We start from the raw sequence: 21,721 nt of genomic DNA, 5'->3' as shown, positions 1-21,721 counted from the left end.
CTTCTTCCCCTCAATTTGAAGATCAGACTCCTTGACATCATGTCTTTCCCTAGCCTGCCATGTCTCAGCATCTTTGGCGTGTGCAAAAATCTTGCCAGTCTATTGAACTGCATTGTTGTTATTGTGCAGGTTTGTGTCAAAGGAAGTGTCGCTACTGCATTATTTTCAGTCGCATGTATTTCTCTCTCCTAGTCATGGTGGAAATAACCCACTCCATGTATCCGTACATCGCCAGTATCCCCCTCCTCACCCGAGGCCAGGCTGTTTCCAGATCCCCACCCACCCTGCCTTAGGTATACATGTCTCTGCGTCAACTCCCAACCACAAAATTTAGCACAAAGACATGTTCCCCGCAGTTCCCTCCACTGGCTCGAAGCAGAGGATATTTATGCTGGAGATAGATTGTAGGTTCTGGGGCTCTCAAAGTTCTTGTCATTAGCCTAAGGTGCCATATGCATGAGTGACCAGTTCCCAACATGGCCTGAGGAACTTGGTTCTTGCTCACTTATATTTTGGCTACAAATCTAATCGATACAGATTCTTCATAGCAAAATCCCCCCAACTCTCCCAGCCCGGGCACTTCTTGCCTTTCCTTGGCACTCCAGACCATCCATCCAAGCATGCCCATTGTCTCAGGTTCTTTATGATCCCAAGTGGAGAGAGAGAGAGAGATAGAAGCCTCCCTTTATTTGCCAGGCAGAGGCAGCTTGAAGTGGGATTTCAGCCCCAGGGCATTGTCCACTTCTTCTACCGGCTGCAGGTTGTGCCACTGGGCGATGGGTCGGCGGGGATTGGCCAGCATGTCTGACCAGTGGCGCAGCTGGTTGCCTGTGGCTCTGCAGCCCAGGAACACCTTGCCGATCTGTTGGTTCTTGGTCACCTTGTCATGATCCCAGACCGAAATCACCAAGTCGATGTTCTGGAGGGAAGGCACAAATGGAACAGGTGAGAGAGAGAAGGAAGGAGGGGATGCATGGAAAGGGAGAATAAAGACAATAGGGGGCAGATAGAAAAGGAAGCAGAAGGAGCGGGTGGACAAAAGGATTCAGAGGAAAAGAAAATGAGGGAGCATGGCTAGAGAGAGAAGGGTGATTTTCCCATAGGGATGCCGTTGTAAAATGTTTTAATCCCTTGTCTCTGTGAGGGGTATGTTCTCTGTCTCCTAAAATGTACCACTAGCCCCTGAGCATGTTGACTGGGGCTGCCTATGGAGAGGCATGTAGGCCTCTGCAGGAGTGTGTATAAAATCAGTCAGGGAAGGGTTAAGTGGCTACTGTAGAGCAGATGCAGCTGGGTTTGTTAACCCTACATGCTTAGTGGCCCTGTATAAAAGGAGGAAGAAGCCAGCCATGACTGGGGATGGGCTGATTGGACAGACTGACTGACTGGCATGCATCCCCACCTCTTCTTGAAAACAAAGTCTGAACTTTTATTTGGAATTTGGCTTATCCCCTGGAAAGGGAAGGGCTTGGAGGTTTGGCTGGGAGGGTCATGGTCATACCATGGAGAGGGAAAACCCACTCTGGGATGCTCCCCATTCCTTTCCATTACCTCCTGACCACTCCCCTGCTCCCATCTGTGCTACAGAAAAGTGTGAGAAATACAGTATCTGGGTCTGCAATGAAAAATGCAATCAGCAAGGTCCCCTACACGTCCCCAGTGTAAATCCAGGGTGACGGATTTCCTCTGAGGATGACAACATCAGCCAAGAGGAGGCAGCACCCGAAAGCCACTCACCCCCCCGTCCCCACTCAAACCCTTCACCTCCCTGAGTTCCAAACTCCATGTCTGTCTGTATTGCAGGAGACCCCTGTATTGTAGGAGACACCACTTCATTTCCCTTAGCCTGGCAGAACAACTGAGCAAGGCTAAGCCACCATCACAATGGCAGCTCATGGCACCAACAGGACTATTTTTTTTGTTAGCACTCTCAGTTATAGCAGCCACTTCACAGCCAGTGACCTTGGGTTCATTGCTAGCAGTGCGTGTCTGTTACCGAATGCTCTCCCTGGCTGGGGAAACCTACCTGGATCTGGTTGAAAGACACGTCAAAAGTAAACGCCTCATTGAAGTAGGGGCTTAAAGTGCTCTTCTTCACACCTGTCTTCTTCTTCTTCCATTTCTTCTTGTTCAAGATAAGCTGCACTTTGACGAAGGGGTCTGAGAAACAAAGAGAACGTAGGAAGGAGTGGAGGGCATGGCCAACCAGTATCATTAACGCTATCCCTTGGCGCAAAGATCTCCGCAGCTCGCCCATGAAACAGCTTCGTGGAACATTGGCTTTCAGAATTCTGCTAGCTTTCCTGGGAACTGGCCTCTGCATGGCTTTGCCAATGCACCTCGGTCCTGATCTAGAGGGCCCACTGCTGTTGTAGCCCACGGCCTTGCCAGTGCACCTCGGCCCTGACCTGCAGAAACCCCTGCTTTCCCAGCCCTGGGCTTCCCCCACAATTCAGCTAATCAACCTCAGTCCTGATCTGTGATATCTCCTGCAATTCCACACAGCTCTGCCAATGCACCTGAATCCCAACTTGCAGCCCTTCCTGCTACTCCTCACAATGGTTGTGATGGGGCAAAATGAGGAAGAGGGATAGACGCAAAGGAGAGGCATAGGGCATGGGGCTTCTAACCTCATATGCTAGGGGGTTCCTAGTTTAAACACAGCCCTATACACACAGAGGAGGTCTATCCTGAGCCCTTTCCACCCACAGACACAAAGTCCCCACACACACTGTTTGGGGGCCCCCAGAGCCCTTCTCCTGAAGACAAACGCAGAAGTTGCCTATTGTACAAGCTTTTGCCAAACTGTGTTACAGATCTATGTTTGCAGTGTTGTTGTAGCCATGTTGGTCCTAGGATATTAGAGAGACAAGGTGGGTGACCTTTTTCATCAGCAGAAGTGGATCCAATAAAAAAATATTACCTCACCCCTTATCTCTCTTGCAAATATATGGTGTTGGAAACTGGAACTAGACAATCAAACTCATTCTTCCCCATCACCTGAGGCTGAATTTGAATCCACAACTCATACTGTTGGTGCCTTCTGTATTTCTGTCTGTCTTATCTCCACTCCCATTATAGCAATAGGAGTCAAGCCTGAATTGTGCTGGGGCAGAGAGAGACCTGTGTTTAAGGAGAACCTGTCTAGTTGGAGCTTATCTGTCAATGCAGCATCATGGTGTGTCCTTCCTTGTGTGCCCCACACTCCCGAATCCCACACTGTACAATCATTGTGGGCCCTTCCTCCTTACCTGATAATCCACTTGAGTCCATCCTCTTGAGCTTCTTGGCTTCCAAGATCACCACAGTGAGCTTGCTGGTGCTGGGGATGTATCGGAGTGAGAAACAGATCTCCCCAAGGCGCTCTTGCTGTTAGAAACACAAAGTCAAAAGAGAAGTGATCAGTGAATGCTTGATGACAAGATCAGAGCAATATAGCCAACCCAGCCAATGCCAGGGGCCAGTGGGCCTCTATGGACTAGGGTTAGCCTTTGGGCCAGTAGGACTCCAAGGGTAGGGATAGGGTTACCAAGGGTAGGGATCTCCAGGGTAGGGTAAGGTCTGTGGCCAGTAGGGAACTTCAAGGTAGGCTTAGAGTTACAAAGGGTAAACTTCTCTGGACTAGGATTATGCATGAGGCTGGTAGGGCTTCCCAGAGTAGAGTTAGGGTTACTAAGGTTCACTAGCTAGGATCAGATCTGGGTCCAGTAGCACTGCCCAAGCTAGTGTTAGTTTTACCAAAGGTGGAGCCCTCTTGGGTCAGGTTAGGTCTGGGGCTGGTCAGACTCCACAGGCTACGGTTAGGGTTACTAAGGGTGGGCCTTTCCAGGCTAGTGTTATGCCTGGGACAGGTAGGGCTCCCTGAGCTAGGGTGAGAGTTACTAATTGTAGGGCTCCCCAGGCTAGGGTTAGGGTTTCTAAAAGTAGGCCTCTCCAGGCTACGGTTAAGGTTACTGAGAGTAGGGCTCCCTAGGGTAGGGGTAAGGTTATTAAGGGTAGGCTTTTCTGGGCTAGGGTTTGGCCTGGGGCTCGTAGGGATTCCCACGTTAAAGTTAGGGATACTAAGGGTAGGGGTCCCTGGTATCAGGTTAAGATTCCCCAGGCTAGGGTTAGCATTACTAAGGGGAGGGGCCCCCAGGGCTAGGATTAGTGATACTAAAGGGAGGAATCCCCCCGGGCCAGTGTTCCGTTCCTAAGGGGAGACTAGGGATAGGCCTCAGGGTGGTAGGGCTTCCGTTGTCCCCTGTCCAGGGTTAGGGTGACTAAGGCTAGTGCTCTCCATCACTGCCTCTGCTGCACCTGTCCTGTGGATACACAAAGGAACTGGCCTGTGAATGCAACATCTTATTCCTGCATTTAATCAATTCTCCTAGAAGGATGCCACAGGACATGACCACAACAGTAAGGACACAGGTTACATCTCACACTCCGGGGGGTTAGAAGTGGGAGAAAACTTCCAAATTTGAAATTTCAAACAAAAATTTTTGGTTGAAATTGCATAAAACGAATGGGTGAAAATGTGAAAATGTTTGTTTAAATGATGTCCCGTTTTCTGATCTGCTCTAGTGTGGAATGATAGCCTCATACGTTGCAAGTCACAGTTCATCAAAGGCCACGTTCCTCTGAGGGCAAAGTTCGTTGAAAATGTTGTCTCTTTTTTGTTGAAATTTTGATGAAATTGCCTATTTTTCAACACTTTGACCAGCTATACAGGTTGAAAAGTGGGACAATATTTTCATGGAAATGTCATTGAAAATACTGTCCCAGTTTTTTGTTGAAATGTTGACAAATTTGCAAATTTTTGATCGGATCTGCTACTCACTTCATTGTGGATTTTTATCAGGTGAATAAATAATTTACAATTAATCTTGTATTCACTGAATTTTACCTTCCCGCCCCCCCCATTTGCAAATAATCTTCAGACACACCAAGAAACTGTCCAGTTTTATAACTAGACAAAATTAATAGCAAACTTCTAGTTGTTAATTAGGAGTATTACAACCAAAGCTACAAACTATAGTTCATGCTGTAACTGATGGGACTCATTTGCATAACTTATGTAACTATTTTATGTAACTCTAATTACATAAGTGGTATAATTTACAGTGAATAACCAGCATGGCATGAATTTTGAACTGTAGATTTGACTGTCATCTTCAACATTTGCATTTCACACTGTTTTGGTTAGTAGCATTTCATCCAACCAGAGAATAGAAACAATTCCACATGACTAGACAGCATTGCCAATTCTTGTGATTTATATTATGAGTCTCATAATATTTGGTGCTTTTCTTAAAACCCCAGCTCCTGAACTTCTGTCATTATAAGAGAATTTCCATTTTCAAACAAACAACTTTTTAAAAGTACAGGTCTAGTCTTCTGGCCCTCATGACTATAGAGGAAAGCTTGAAAATGTGAGCCTTAATGGCTCAAAAAGCAAGACAAATAAAAAGAACCCAATGTTTATTATTTTGAAAAATCTCATGATTTTGAAGTCAGGCCATGAATGATGGTGGGGGCGGGGTTGCTGACTCATGACTTTTGACTGCTTGGCTTAGCCATCCTGCTTCTGTAACCAACCATCTCAGCAGAAGTTGCAGTTCTCTGGTTATATATCAATCAGAGCAACTCAACGTTTGTTTTTGGCAAATATTCCAGCTACAAATGTGCTTTTCCTACTCCTTTGGGGGAGGAGCGAGTTATTTCACCCAGGCTCATGGAGCAGTTTACTACCCACAATCCCGGCCATCCATTCCGGCTTCTCCCACTCTTCACCCCTTTCCATCCCTTCCTCACTTATTGGCTCATTGCAAGGCATGCGGAGGGAGTAGCCTCTGCTCTCCTCGCCATGTCTGGAGGGGAAATCTGAGCAACCAGGCAGGCTTTGCGCCCCTGTGCAATTGAGTAAGGGCTGCAACAGTCCTAGCCCGGGGAACTTCAGCAGAAGTACTTACTGATGAGGGAAGTGCTGCTCAACACGAGTGAAAGTGGTGGAATCAAGACTTCCATGGGGAGATCTGTGAGATATTTTGCCACTGGTTCGGTTTCCCTTTGCCCACCTGCTGCTCCCCTCATTCCAGGGTTTGCCTTGGATACCTACCTCCATCTTACTGGCAGCGGTGAGCTCTTGCCACTGCTCAATCACATGCTGCAGATCAAAGTCGCCCAGAGGCAGCCGGACCTCGCCGATGATGTCGTGTTTGGCAAAGCGGTTGAAGTCGTAGATCTGCATCACCAGGGTGGACTCGGACATCTCCGCCTGGGGAATCTGTCCGGGAGGAGATGAGAAAGGAATTGCAGTGTGGGAGTTAACAATACCACTGTCGTGCTCTTCTGTTGGAGCTCCGTCTCGTGAGTCTGGGGCAGCAGAGATGTAACAGAGCTTCCCTCACTCCATTGCCACTCCATTTCCCCTTGCACTGAAGGCACATCTGGGCCTGGGCAGGCCCTCCTCCTCTCCCAGAGTGAGAGTCAGCCTCCATGGTCATTCAGCACTAGGATTCCCAACACGCTACTCTGCTGGCCTGAAGCCCTGAGCAGGAAGGACCCCTGGGTCCTGGAAACCAAAGGAAGGAGAGAAGATTTGTTGCTGGGATCATTTGCAGGAGGGACCACTGAGAGGTGACAAGTTCCCATTTCCCACTCAGACTCAGCAGAAGAAACTGGCAGGACACAGCAGTGTTTGTACAAGAGACCAAAGCTTTACTCCTGCAGGTGTGTGTGTGTGGTGCTGCACAACCGGGAGAGCAAACTGATTGTGCTGCAGCACACACATGAGTGAGGGATTCAGGGGGGGCAATGGAGGGGAGTGTGACAGAGCACTATTAGTAGCACCCTGGTTGCTGCAACACAGGGAAAAGTACAGGCTTCATTAAAGCCAATTTGTCAGTTTCTGTTGGGGATTAATGACCCTTGGGTGGTAATTGCTGGGCTAAGGAAGTAATTTGGCTTAGTAATGGGGAAGATGTAAGTGGGAGGAACAGGAGCTAGGGGGAAGCTCAGAGGGTGAGCCAGACCTGAGGAGAGATGGCTGTGTAGAAGTCTCCTCTCACTGTATAAGCCTGCAATGCATTCAGTTATACTGTGTAAGTGAAGAATAAATAGCCACGTGGTAAAAGGGTAACAATCTGGTGTGTGTTGGTGGTTAAGAGAGCAAGAAACAGACCAGGCAGTGTGGCACACTGGATAGTGACAGAGCCGCCCTGTGACGGGGGAAAAGGTATAAGTATAAATGTAAGAAAATCTCAGACCCTGTTTCTTTATTCTCAAGAATCCAGGGTATAAAAGGGGGACATGTGGATAAGAATGGGTGGGCCTAAGGAGAAATCTTGCTCTCACTAACAGGATCATGTCCTCCTCCTGCTCACTTGTTTGCCTTGCTCTCGTACATGCCACACTCTGTATCTGCACTGTGCAGGATCTGCACTAGCTATTTGATGTCTGCTCTCAGCTCACAAGCAGTGAGTCAAGAGCAACTTACAGCAGCAACGTGGATGAGAGGGAGTAGCTGAGAGCGTTTCTCACCTGGAAGGTGAAGGTCTCGTTGAAGACAGGGTTCAACGTCTTCCGGTAAACCTTGCTTTCATACTTCTTCCTCATATCAGATGTTAGGTAGACAATAACGTATGGGTCAGAGGTCCCCCCGCTGTCCATGGCCTTTAAATCTGCTGCCTGCTTCACTCCAACCTTCATCTGAAAAATATCAACAGCAAAAGGTTATTCCATGTAAGGAGGGAGAGCTGGCTCAGCTTTGCAACTTTCCAGGTGGCTGTAGGCAAAGTCTGTTGCAACTGGACACAGAAAAGCACGGTTGGGGTGCTTTTCGTTGGGGTGCTGATCAGTGGCCAGGAAGGCAGAAGGGACCCTGATGGCCAACTGGCAGGCTAGGACCTATTTAGTATCTGCAGCTGTGCCCACAGCTTTAGGAGAGGAACTGGAGCTGTGTGCACAGCAGAGGATCAGCATGCTGACTGGCTGGTGTGGGCATGGAAAATGTGATGGGCAAGGGGAAAAGATGCAGAGCTGGCTCTGAAACAGGGCCGGCTCCAGCTTTTTTGCCGCCCCAAGCGGCGAAGGAAAAAAAAAAAAGGGAAAACCCGATTGAGCTGCTGCCGAAGTGCCGCCAAAGAAGAAGATGGGGAATGAAGGACCCGCTGCCGAATTGCCACCGGAGACCCGGACGTGCCACCCCAATACCGGACGGAGTGCCGGCTCTTTCTATTGGCCGCCCCAGGCACCTGCTTCCTTCGCTGGTGCTTGGAGCCGGCCCTGCTCTGAAAGGAGAGGGTTTGGAATGCGGTGAAGGAGGAGAATCTGACCATGCAAAAAAAAGGCATTTCCTGCCACTTCCATCAGTACTAGGTAGCTCATCCTACCTCCTGGCTACGGAAGTTATACTCCAGGGAATACTGCAGCCTTCCTCGCTTCTCGTTCTCGAGTCCAGACTCCAAATCTTCCATATCTGGCTGGACCTACAGCAAGAAAGCAGCAGAATGTCTTCCAAAATAACAATGCTAATGAAGGTTCAAGACTGGGATCTTTGGGATTTCTCCATGGCTGGAGACTAGGGGCAACAATGCAGCTCTCTAACCATGTCCCCATATTCCAGAGATGATGCTGCCAGCCCAAGCTGCTTGCTCCTTCCTGAACAGATAAGAGTGAACCCCAAGCTCATTACACTGTACTGCAATGTGCTGCAGTCCTGGAGGTCACTGTTGTGAAGTCATGTTTAGATTGTGACAAATGATGAAAGGATCCCTATTACATTCTGGGAATATGAGTCTGAAGACCGGCCACACTGAAGTGAACCAAGCAAACAAAAATCAGGACAGCCTCAGGATTATGCAAGGCTCCATCAATAAGCCCCCGTAGTCCAAAAAGGGACACTGGTATGTCTTATTCTGCCACACTACACATAGATCTCTCTCATGCTGGCTGCTCCCAGACTCAAAGACACACTGCATCCTGTACTTCCATTTTTCTTCCTCTGTTTCCATATCTGATTAATTTGGAGCTCATGAAAATGGGTAACTCATAGCACTAACTAGAACCATAAAGTCATCAGACAGACAGGTGCTGGGGAAGTTCTCCATACACATCTGTGCTAAACCATCCTCATTCTGGCCTGCAGCACACATTGCTAATTTAGCTTGAGGTCGTTTCTGAACAGAAGCTGCCCCAGTTGGGGATTGGTCCTGCTTTGAGCAGGGGGTTGGACTAGATGACCTCCTGAGGTCCCTTCCAACCCTGATATTCTATGATTCTATGATTCCATGGCAAAACCCGTAAGTTCTTGGCTCTCCAGCCTTGTCACTCAGCTCACTAGAACATGCTGCTGCTTCTGAGTGCATCTACCAGCTGTGGAGTAAGGCGGAGGAGGGGCAATGGGAGGAGCATACCAGGCTGGCAGTGGTCGAGCCATTGATGTTTTGCAAGTTGAGTTTCTCCTTCTTCTTGTGCTTCTTCTTACAACAGCAGCACTTGATGATGCAGATGAGGAAGAGGATGAGGAGAAGGCCTGCCGCGACTGCAATGGCGATGAGGGCCCATTTGGGTACTGTTGCACCATTTTGGAAACAGAGAAATAAATGGGGTTAGATCACTTTTTATGGCATGCCTGTCTAGATAATCTCTGTTTCTAGGGAGAGAATGTTATCAGGACTCCTGAGTTATCATCTGAGCCCTGGGCATATCACTTAAGGCCCAAATGGTGGACTTTAGGCACCTACATCCACATTTAGGCACCTAAATAAAAGTGGTCTGATTTTCAGAGACGTTGAGCTTTTGCAACTCCCCCTGACCTAACTCAGAGCTGTGTGTGATTAGCATTTCTGAAAATGAGGCCACTCTGACTGATGTGCTGGAATATGGATTAATGAATTGTCCAACGCTTGGCACACCCATCTGAAAAGTCTGGCCTTATCTTCCCTGTGCCTAAGATCCTAGCTGTCGGGGTGGGGAGGCGGGGAATAACCCCATGGAGATGGATTAAGTGTCACATCCTGCACAAACACTGCCATGTCCTTTAAATCCCACCTGCTTACATCCCGGCAGGTTCCTTTATGTGCTTCCTGATCATCATGGGCTTGGAAGAGAATAAGACGTAGTAAAGGGGTTGTGAATATCAGATCCGGCAGTGATATATGTTATGGTCCCAGCCATCAATAAATGATGTGTCATTTTGGTGGCAGAGGTGCCTCTGTTTGAGGAATCAGTGCAGGTCAGCGTGACAGAACCAGCATTGTAGCTGTGGGAATTCATATTTATTTACAGGTTAATATGTGGGCTCCCAGATGAGCTATATCTGTTCTGTGTTCTGAAGATTGGCTTTGCTAAGCTCTTGTACTCATGGTCGAGTTTCGCCTGCAGTTCTGCAGCAATCGAACTGGCCTGGGAGTTCACTCCCTTGATGCAGGAATTTGCTGCAAAATACAAACTTTCACTTTGGAAAAAAAATGTTCATGGCTGAAAAAACTAAAGGTACAGAACATAACCGGATGTAACCGCTGCACTATTGCCTCCAGGAGTCCAGAGACAGCCTGGAACAATTGCTCTCCGACAGCCATGAACCACTGTGTTCATCTCACTAGGCTGTTAAATCTGAAACCTAAAGATACCAGTTTCCATGGCCGCATTGTTCACTCTTTCCTGGCTGATCTTTCTATCAGAAACATCCAGCTAAACACCTCCTCCTGCCACCCCAAAATAAACACTATGCTGATTGTACGAGTCATTTTTAGATTTAACAGCTACCTACATTTTAAAAATGTATCAGAAACTGCCACTGGAGTGCAGCACAATCCAGGAATCAGGCCACAGAATTTCAGGCCCTCCCTTGGCCAAGCCCCTGGCGCCATGCTTATACCGTACAGCTGAACACAACCTTAAACTGTGGTGCCACTAGGTGGCGCTGTCATTTCCTAAATCCCCCCTTTCTTCGTTGCTCTTTCTAAGGTGCCCAGTGGCTATGGGAGCCCCCATTTGAACTTGGTCCTAAGGACATCACATCAAGCCATCCTGTCTTTGAGTTTTCACTTCAGGTCACCATGAAGTGGAGCTGGAAGGGTGAAAAAGGCAAAGGAGCTGGTTGGGAGAAGGGACCACTAGGCTCTGAGGCCAGGAGCAGTGTCCTCAGTCTGCAGGGTTCACCTCCCTCCCTCCCTGGCTGCTGCTGGCAGAGGTTCGGGGGAGCTGAGGGTTTTAAAGCTTATAGGGGCAGCCATGGAGCTTTGGCTGGTGGCAGCCATCTGTGAGATCAAGGGTAAGTCCAAGAGGAAGCATGGTTGACTCACGATGAATTCAGCAAATAAATTAATCCCTGATGAACCCAACACTTGTGCCCACTCTGCCACCTTTAATTTACTCACAAGGTATTTTGTTAATAATGCCATCGATGAAGCCAGGCTTGGCAGTAGTTAGAGCAGCGGTCGTCGTGAGAGCACTGGGGGCAGTAGTGATGTCTGAACTCATTTTGTTAGCCATGAGTAGGTGTGGGCGACCTGAAGAAACAAACACGATAAATGGGAAATTAATTTCCTTTGCACTGTTTGTCTCTCCAATCCCGGACTCCAGTAAGAGTAAATACATATAACACATGAAACAAACATAGTAAAATATGAGTAGCTTGGACCAGATCGCCTCTGTAATAATGTGTTAATTTGCATTATAATATTCAACCACTAGGTGTCTCTGTGTGCTGGACAGAATTCCAGACAGGTTGTAGTCCCTGATAAGCAACAGAGACAAAGCTGAGACTCAAGCTATGCGGAAGTCTGTTTGATTGTGTCTGTCATCTGTGCTTTTCTTTAAGAAATGCCTCCTATTTAAGAAATACTGTGATTCTATGTAATGTAACAGTCTCCTCCTGCAGAGAAACTACTGGGAAAGGGACAGGGAGGATGAAAGCTCCATTCACCCTCATGGCACTTACCTGCAACCATCGCCTCAGGTGGGAGAGATTTGAGGAGCTGGAGGTGTAGAAGTTCATGCTCCCTCCCAACCCTACAAATGTCAAGGATCCAGGAGGAAAGGAACTTCCTTCTCTACAGAAACAGGAGCCATTTGGCACTGACCTCTCCCTGTGGCAGCATGGCTGGAGCAGGAGTTGCGCTTGCATTGGCTGGATCCCCTGACTCAGTAGCAGCCTCAGAGGGGACCCGCAGTAGGTAATAGATGATCCCACAGAGAGCAGTTTCTCTCCTGCTCCATTCTCTTTCTTCCCCAGCCCTGCTCCTGAATTCCATTCATGGGGCAAATGAATATCCACATGAAGCAATGGAGGGGAAGATAGTGGAAAGTCAGTGATCCATGCATGGAGTGCCCAACTCTGCATAGAGAATCATGGGCCCCTTGCATTTATAGTGTACCCATATGTCCCTAAGGATTCCAACATGCTTGGGAGGTGTTACAAACCACACAGACAGACCTCTGTTTTCACTCACTGAAATGCAACCCCCTCTGGGGTGGAACGTAAAAGAGGATTAGAAGCGGGCTGTAACTCCACACTGCAGTTGAGCACAGGAAGTGGAGAACACTGTGTCCAACTGAAACTACAGCACGTTAGTAAACTTGGAGCACACTAGACACTAAGAACTGCATCATAATACACCATCTTCGTTATGATGCTGTGCAGGATCTGGGAGCATCCAGCCCTGAGACATGACTGCATCTTCACCTCTGCTATGTTAATCACAGCCTCCAGCACTGGGATAGCATCTCATTACCTTTATAGAAGTGCACCATAGCATCTAGTATTGGACCCTTAAACCCTAGGCCATGACTGCATTACCGCTGTTCTATGAGAGCATTGCATCTGGCACCCACCAGCGTGGAGACACAGTCATATGGCCAATGGGACATTACAGCATGGACAGGTGGAAAGAAAGAAGAGTTGTGTCATCCATGAATGTCCAGGAACCACACATTAGCCTTTTTTTCAGAATTAACAGGAAGAGATTTATTATTAAACAAATCAACAAGGAGAAGAGAGGTTGGGATATGTGTACATGAGGGTGCTAACAATGGAACAGGCCTCATTACTCAGCTGAGCAGTAACTCACACAACTAGTCCCGTTGACTTCAATTATTTATATGACTATAGCACCTAGAGGTGCCACCAAGATCAGGGCCTCGTGCTAGGCCTTTTACATACACAGAGCGAGAGACAGTCCCAAGCCCAAACACCTTACAGTCTAAATAGACAAAACAGACAAAGAATGGGAGAAACAGAAGCACAGAGAAGAAAAGTGACACACCTTTCCTGTCTCCTGGGCCAGTGCAATAGCTATTTGACCATACTGTCTCCCCTGGGGGTAACCATGAATAATAGCTCAGCGTTGTGCACAAAGGGGTCACAATCTGGTCTAATGTTGGCTGAGTGGGAAGCAAAAGGAAAAATTGCTGTGATAGTGAGTCAGCAATCAGAGAAGTCCTTAGTAGGGACTTCAGCAGGAGGCAGTGTGTGCTACTGGATGGAGCACTGGACTGGGAGTCAGGAGACCTGGTCTATTCCTGGCTCTGCTACTGCCCTGCTGGGTGACCTTGGGCAAGTTACTTCATCTCTGTGCCTCAGTTTCACCATCTGGAAAAGGGGGATAATGATTCTGACCTTTGTAAAGTGCTTTGAGATCTGCTGCTGAAAAGCTCTAGGTATTATTAGTATTATTACTAGGAATGTTTACACAATTACAATATACAAGGCCCTTCCCCCAAGGAAGAGTGCGCAACACCCGTCCATGAACATGCTGGGTGTTGGCCAGTCAATAATCAAAGCCAGGTGTGTGGATCTCCTCCCTGGAATAATATTGCTCAATGCCACGCCGGACTGATGTGATGGACACTGCAAAGTATGTGCCTATTTACCTTGGCTCCCAGCAGCCACTTGCTGAATGTGAGCATGTCTGCATTTAATGAGAAAATGCAAGTGTATATTGCTTGCCACACTGCCACTCAGCAAAGAGACGAGTCGTGGGCAGAGAATATCCCTAAAGAGAAACGTCCCTTGGCTGAGTTTTGGTGAGAATGTTTCATAACAGTAATAAATGTACACAGAGCTTCTTGTTTTCAAAGTGATTCACAAACCTCAGCTAAGGATTTAATTAAATTCAAGGCTATTATAACTTGCAGCGTAGTAGTATCTAGAGGCCCCAACTGAGATCAGAGTTCTGCTAACACTCAGCACTTTTGAAAACCCCATGTAAATTTCCAAACATCCGGCGGGCAGAACAAAGAACGGACTCTATTCAGTGCTGAAGAAAGGCATTTTAGAATCCCGAGCACACATTTGTCTGAACTAAAATTACTCCAAAGCAGCCATTAGAAAGTACTTTAATTAATTTTGTTTTAACTTCAGTGAAAAAAACTCTCTTCAATTTAAATATTCCCCTGCCGTTACAGCGACCCTAACCGGCTGCTAGTGCTGCGAATTAGAAAGTGAAAACTGTAAACAAAAGTGAAAGTAACCTGTGCAGTTATGTCCCTCCAAGCTTCATGACATGCAAAAAGAGAATCCATAAAAATGGTGCAAAGCAAATTAGATTTGTAATGGTCTTGCACTTTTAATAATCCAATATGGTGTGTTCAGTACCCCAGGTAAAGAACATTGGGTTTCTAATTGTGTGCATTTCCCCCCTGAAACTGTGTGTAAACTGTCAGATTAGAAATATATTCCCATTCACACTTTCTATAGTGCAGGAATTTCTACTGCCTTTGCCGCATAATAGACGTCTATAGTGATGCCCAAATTTCTGAACTGTGCTCAGACCACACATCCAGACGAGGGAACAAAAACGCCACGTACACCCCTATGCCTAAGGCAGCAAGATACTGGGTCAGGTATTGTAGAGATATGTTTATGAAAGATTGTGATTTGGAGATGCTCTCATAAGGGATAGTGTTGTGAGTGTGGGAATTTGGAGATGTACCTAGGGAGGGTGGCGGGGACCACATGGCTGTGGGCCGCAGCTCACTACAGAAGCTCTCCAGTTTGTTTTATTAAAGTTTTATTCCTTTTTCATTCACTGGCTTGTTATTTAATGAACCCCAAGATTGTTACAGGCATGTAGTAGTAAGCAAGGTTATTTGCCTGCGTACTCCCTCGTGGAGCAAGCGAGCAAGGAAGGGTGAGGAACAAGCATAACCTTGGCTCCAACTCCAACTCATTGAGCCAGCTTGGGGTAAGTAGGACTTTACTGATGGTAAGGTAAATTCCTACTCCAGGAGAGCAAGAAGGAAGCATTGGGACTCAAAGGGGAGTCTCTGAGGCAAAATGGCTCCTGGGGCTACTCCCTGGTTGATGCAGCTTTGGCCTCACCCCTTGCTCAGGGTTGTGTGCTTGAGTTACAATCTAACCCTAGGAATATACAAGTTGTGGGACAATAAGCTGGTTCCTCCTATACACATGGAACAAATGGATCTTTGGCATGTGCCACGCCCTCGAGATAGCTACGGCGAACAAACAGTGATAACTCTCCTCTGGCATCCGGAACAGAGCGTCAGGAAAAATGTCCCACTGCACTGAATGATGTGGATTTTATCAAATTCATAGTATCCAGTTCACGCATAAACAGGCACACACAAATGCCAGCATGCACAAGGACAGGCATGTGATCAGAGACTCAGAGATACTTACTCTAGATGTAAACATGCACCCACACGGACCTACACACGTATGCACATATTGTATATACTGAATGTACACATACAGACATGCATATAGTAAGAATAGACACTTAACTACTGTCACACAAGCACATATCAATATAGACATACTTACAAATACATTCACACATGTAATGGATAGCTACAAATGCGCACACACATGCTCTATACATACACACACGCACAGGGCCTAGTTCTCATTTATATTGTGGCCCCTTTATATTGCTCTGGCAGCAAAGAGGGGCCGTAAAGTCAGAGTACATTACACCACTGCCAGAGTGGTTTAAAAGGGCCTGCGTGTATATGAGAATCAGGCTCATGGTCTGCATCTATGCACTGCCACGTTCACCAGGCAGACTGTCTAACTGTTTATTGGCAGGAGCCTTAGAAATGGGAAGGAGGGAAGGAAAACTCATGCTCAAATGGCTGAGGCTCAATGGTAGAAAACAATAAAGTAAGAGAAGGAAAAGACCACAGATACTTCTGTATCATCTTTCACCAGATCTCAAAGCATGATATAAAATTAGCTCTACGACACTCCTTTGAGGGAGCTAAAGGATCTCATCCTCACCTCTGGGATGGAAATACGGCAGCTGCTAAACACACAACAACACTACCAGGGCCGGCTCCAGGCACCAGCCTGGTGCTTGGGGCAGCAGCTTGTAGGAGGCGGCATTCTACCCAATCCTAGGGCGGCACGGCCGCTTTTTTTTTGTTTTGTTTTTTTGGGGTTTTTTTGTTGTTGTTGTTGTTCCGCTCCGGCTGCTCTGTAGGGGGCAGCGGCATGGAGGACGGGAGTGCCCTGCAGCAAGCCCAGCAGGGCAGCCCACGTCTTTCCCTCCCAGCCAACCAGAGCGGTGCGGAGCCCTCCCGGCAGGGGGCACGGTAGGAGGGGCCGCGTTGCAGCACCCCGCTGAAGCCCTGGCCGCCCCCCCTTCTCTCTCTCCCCGCTCCCTCCCACTTCCCCCACATCTGCAGGGAAGGGAGTCCCCCTGCACCCGCGCTCCGGCCGCGCCACAGGGTTTTTTTTTTTTTTTTTTTGCTTCGCTGTTCCGGCAACCGCAGGTTTTTTTGGGGTTTTTTTTGGTTTTTTTTGCTTGGGGCAGCCAGAAAGCCAGAGCCGGCCCTGAACACTACACAACAGTTTAGGATAGGAGGTGAAGAACAAGGTATCCAACTGAAACCACAAGGGGATTTGGTAAGGACAGCAGGGACTAACACCCCTGCTCATTCTAAAAATGCCACAGAAGTTTTAATGCGTTGGCTGCAGGACAGTACTGAGATTCAGGGGAAGGGCTGTGTGGGAAACTTGCTGGCTCCCCTGTTGTTATCCTTTTTCACCTTTCCTTCTCTAGCACCCAACTCCTCCAGGCCCGGGACAGCTTTCTTCTGAGGAGCACACTTCATCTACCACGAATGCAACATTTATGCCTGGCTACACACCCTCGAGTGACGTTCAGCCCGAGAATGGGTGTGCGCCTGTCGCAGATTAACGTGTGGGTGTGTGTACACACAAAGGTGGGAACCAGGTGTCCGCAGCAGCTCTTTCCCTGCCTGTTAATTGCCTGGCAACGCTCCTGCTTTACTAGGTGTTGTTAAAGGTCAGAGATTAGTGTCCCAAGGCCACCTCCCCAAGAAGTCTCTCCAGGCACCTAATTACTAAACATTGCAGAAAATTGGTTTCTGGTGCTATTCTCCTCCCAACACCTTCTGTAACCCAAGGGCTCTATTAACATTATGGGTCAGCTCCTCCGCTGGTGTCAATTAGCATCACACCACTGACATGAGTGGAGAGATGCTGACTTTTATATACAGGGACAGCTCCTCAATTGGTGTCAGCCCATCAACATTCCCTTCGATGGTGCTCTGCTAATTAGCACAGCTGAGGGCCCGTCCCTATATATAGAAAGCCGGTGATGGGCTGTCTTGTGTTTGATAGCTAGGATACCAGGTTGATTTTCCGAGGCTTAACATCAATCAAAAACAGCTAGTGACATGTGGTCAATCTGTGTGTGTAATGGGGCAGGGATTAGCCCTGGTGCATTAGCAGAGCTGGTCAGCTTTCTCAATTTCCCCTCAAGCAGGAAGAACTGAGAAGCAAGACATTTTAGCTACCTTTTACTTCTCTGCTCCCTCTTTATGCTTCAAATCCCAGGGCCCCATTCTTTTTCCACTGCATCTGAGCAACTGCCACTGACTTCAGTCCCAGTTACTGCTATTAGGTGAAAGAAATATCCTGCCCCAGTATTTTCCACTGCAATACTCTTTCTGCAGGAGAAAGTTAGTACAGAGCTGGAGGGGTTCTGCTGTTCTGGTAGAAAGTAGGGATAAATCTCTGAGCTTTATAAGGCAGTCGCAGGCCCTTCCATCCTGGCTTGTTTGTATGGGAGGATCTCTGGGGATGGGGAAAGCTGCTATCCAGTTGGAAGTATTCATTTGAGCTATGGTTGTTCCAGTTTAGGTTGGTCGTGTGGAAGACAGTGGTTACGGTGGAAGGAAGCAGAAAGCTGTGCAATATGGATCACTGATGGTGGTGCCAGAGCTTTTTATACCTAGGCCATCTTGGTAGATTGTAGGTTCACATTAGGGGGGTCTTTCATATCCTTTAACATAACAGGGGCGGACCCACAAGAAGTGCAGGTGCAGTTAGCTCTGAGATTTTGATGGGGAGCGACTGCTCTCCCCCCAACAAAGTTGAGTTCCAAAGAGATCTAGAGATTGGATGGTGCAATATTGGTATTGGTGCAAACACATACTAAACCAGATCCTCAGCGGGTGTAAATCAGTAGCTTTTCAATGGACCTCCAGGGAGCTATGCTGATTTACATCAGCTGAGGGGCTGGCCCAGGGTAAATATCGGATACCCTATCCAGTCAGGTGAACAAGTAGGAGCGAGCAAACATCAGCCCATCAAGGAAGATTCTTTTCCCCCAAAACCACACAAGCAAATAAATACTTAAAGATAGTTTTTGACTGGCTAGTAACTAAAGATGAGTGAATACTGCAAAATATTTTCTGCTAATATTTTCTCAACTATTTGCACTCATTTCAGCTAACGCTGCAGGCTTTTCTGTGTTTATTTTCCATGAATAGTCTAACAAATGAGTTTCCTGGGTGGTCTTGCATTTAAGGCACTGGATGGTGACCCAGGATATCTTGGGTCAGTTCTCCTCTCTGCCACAGACGTCCTGTGTGACCTTGAGCAAGTCATTCAATCTCTCTCAGTCTCAGGTCCCAGTCTGTAACAGAGACAATCATTCTCTCTTTCTCCCACATGTTGTCTGACTTGTCTATTAGATTGTAAGCTCTTTGGCACAGGGTCTGTCTCGTATGTACTTGTACAACACCTACCTTTATGGGGTCTCTATCTCAGAGCTACTGTAATACAAATAATTAACAATTATGATCCTGGCAAAGTTTCTGGTGAAACAGGGAATGTTAAGCAAAAAAATTGAAGAATATTTACTGAAATCAAACTAAGAATTCACAGTTATGTGCATTTGTACAATACAATCCGAGCATAGGCATAGTATGATTCCTATATTTGGGAGGGCAGGGGGCTTATTACTATTAATATTAGGTATAGGTCTAACTTCCAGATTTACCAATTTAGTGGTATTTAAATTACAGTGTACTTAATGAGTGAGTCAGGGCGGAGATGGCACTCTGTCCCCAAGCTCCGCTGTGTGGGGCTGGCCAGCCCGAGCAGCCCTGCCGTGTGGGGCTGGCCTGAGCCATCTGGCGTCGCCGCTCACCCCCCACCCCCAATGTTCTTCCGTGCCCCCCTACAGAGGGCTTGCCCCACAGTTTGAAAACCTCTGGTATACAGTTTGGGGGGCAACACCTTTACATGCCCTCCCCCACAATCTCAGCCCATGAATCTGAGTAGGTAACAGGAAAGTACCATGTGTCCAGTCCGAGAAGAATGAATTTGAAGATTGAACACTTGCAATAAAACTGCTCACGAAAACTGGAGAAAATCACAATTTGTTTGTGGAGCATTCACAAACAGAAAAAAATCAGAGAATTATGTGGCCTAAATGCTTCATTAGGCATTAATGGCCAAGTTGTACGAGTAACTAAAGAGTATCGGTTGGATTTTCTCTGATTTGAACAGACTGCTTCCTGCCATGATATAATGGAGTAGATCCCATGGCAAGACTAGCAAATAGAAGCCCCCTATGGGTTTTCATTCTCCATAGACAGGCCCCGAACCTTCTGCACCTTCCAGCTGATTTGTGCTGCTCTGGCAGTTCAAAGCAGCCCTAAAGCTGGCTTAACTGGTTACTTGAAGACTTCTCTTGTCTACAGGGGATCTTCAGGGGGCAAGTTGCCATAACAATTCGTACACTGCCCTCACTTCTGGTCATGTGGAAAAGGGGGCATAGTCCTGGTGTCCCTATCCCACAAAAACAACAAGGAGTCTGGTGGCACCTTAAAGACTAACAGACTATCTGTTAGTCTTTAAGGTGCCACCAGACTCCTTGTTGTTTTTGTAGATACAGACTAACACGGCTACCCCCTGATACCTATCCCACAGTGATCCCCAGGTGCTGGAATGGCCCCTTAGCACCATGGGTAGATGGTGTAAATCAAAGCCACCTTCAGACTGCTGTAGCTTGCTCTTATGGACGTCTTCACCCACTTCCACTCTCCCTGAGTTGTGCTGTGTGTATTATGGGCCCACCCAAGGATCTGACCCAGAATCTTTGCTTTCAATGTCAGCTGGTGAAAAATGGGGTAGTTCTAATCTGTAGCTATGCTGATTTATGCCCGGGCAAGATCTGGCCCCATGATATATAAAATATGCAGTGACACATAAAAGGTCATGTCATAGCACATATTTCTGAAATCTTTCCTCAAATGGCCAACTTTATACTAGACTTTATACAACTTCCCTCAATAGTTTGCATAGAAGTCAAGCGTGGAACTGATTTCCTTTCCCCAAATCTCCTCTCCCCTCAATCCCATCAGGCAGTATGCTGCCTGCTAGATAGTTATTGGCCTGCCAGTCGATGAGATGGCTGCAGTTCAGCAGAGCTGTATGTATATTGTCTGTAAAGAACTTTGGGTCCCATCAAGATGGAAGGTGCTACACCATCGTTGTACAACTGTACTATTTGCTTTGCAGTGCATTTGATCAGAGACAGAATACATATATAGGAAATACCTTTACTCTGACCACCAAAGTTGGACAATGAATAATTCTGCTTATTCTGTGGGTGACTGCAGTAAACAATAGAGCTGGAACTAGCAAAAATCCATACTTGCCCACTGGCCTTTGAACGCTTAACATTCTGCAGACAAGCCCCTCCAGCCATCCCCTAATGGGCAGGAAATGAATGCTGTGCACAAGAATGAATATACCGAAGCCACCGGGCACTAAGCTGATTGTACAGAATAAAACTTGGCTTGGTTCTGGGATTTCCCAGGAGAGAGATACTCATTATCACTGAGGGAGATACATCTGAGCTTGAGGGCAGACTGGGATCTAGGTTACAGCTCCTATAGAAGTCAATGGGGTTGCACACAGAGTGGAATTTGGCCAGTCATTTTGTATCAGATAAGCAGGTAGGAGCTATATAAGGGGAAGGAAACCACTTACCTCTTTGTTTCCAGCCTCCCTTTTTCCCACTTTAGCAGCAGCTGAGCCCTTCTCCTGGGTCTATTGATTCCTCTCCCTACCTCAGAATCTGAAAAGGACCCATTGTTGTGGGGCCCATTAGCCCTCAGCTCAGCACACGGAGCTGGTGGCTCACAGCAGGGATCACCGTGTCTCTGTACAGTGCAGCCCAAACAGGAAATTCTTCTTTGCGAGCTGAGAAACCAGACCGATTGGAAAGGCTCTAGGAAGCCCCACCTCAGGCATTAACCTATTCACCTGCACACAAAAAAAGCCACTGAGGGAACTCCCAGTGGGACCAGGAAGCAAAATCAAGAGACTCTCTCTGCCTGGGCACAAGCTAACAGGCTGAAGAAACTAGAGGCAACAGGTATTGTTACTCTGGTGCTTGTTTGCATCAGGGGGACAGCAACCTCTGAAGTGGGAAGCTTAATTAAATTT

General features: G+C 47.4%; 1 protein-coding gene across 1 annotated transcript; it reads right to left on the bottom strand.

Moving 5' to 3' along the window:
* Nucleotides 1-486: 486 nt before the first annotated feature.
* SYT8 (synaptotagmin 8) lies at nt 487-21,464 on the bottom strand. The gene is made up of 9 exons (XM_054028356.1): nt 21,263-21,464; nt 11,367-11,498; nt 9,399-9,556; nt 8,376-8,471; nt 7,525-7,692; nt 6,101-6,268; nt 3,252-3,369; nt 2,027-2,160; nt 487-919 (listed from the first exon to the last, which is right to left on the bottom strand). The coding sequence occupies exons 2-9, from the start codon at nt 11,479-11,481 to the stop codon at nt 686-688; spliced, it is 1,191 nt and encodes a 396-aa protein (XP_053884331.1). The 5' UTR covers nt 11,482-11,498; nt 21,263-21,464; the 3' UTR covers nt 487-685.
* Nucleotides 21,465-21,721: the final 257 nt, after the last annotated feature.

Source organism: Malaclemys terrapin, chromosome 4 (genome assembly GCF_027887155.1).
Source record: "Malaclemys terrapin pileata isolate rMalTer1 chromosome 4, rMalTer1.hap1, whole genome shotgun sequence".
NCBI lineage: Eukaryota > Metazoa > Chordata > Testudines > Emydidae > Malaclemys > Malaclemys terrapin.
The sequence above is the reverse complement of the archived record's forward strand: the minus strand, read 5'-3'. Positions and strand labels throughout refer to the sequence as shown.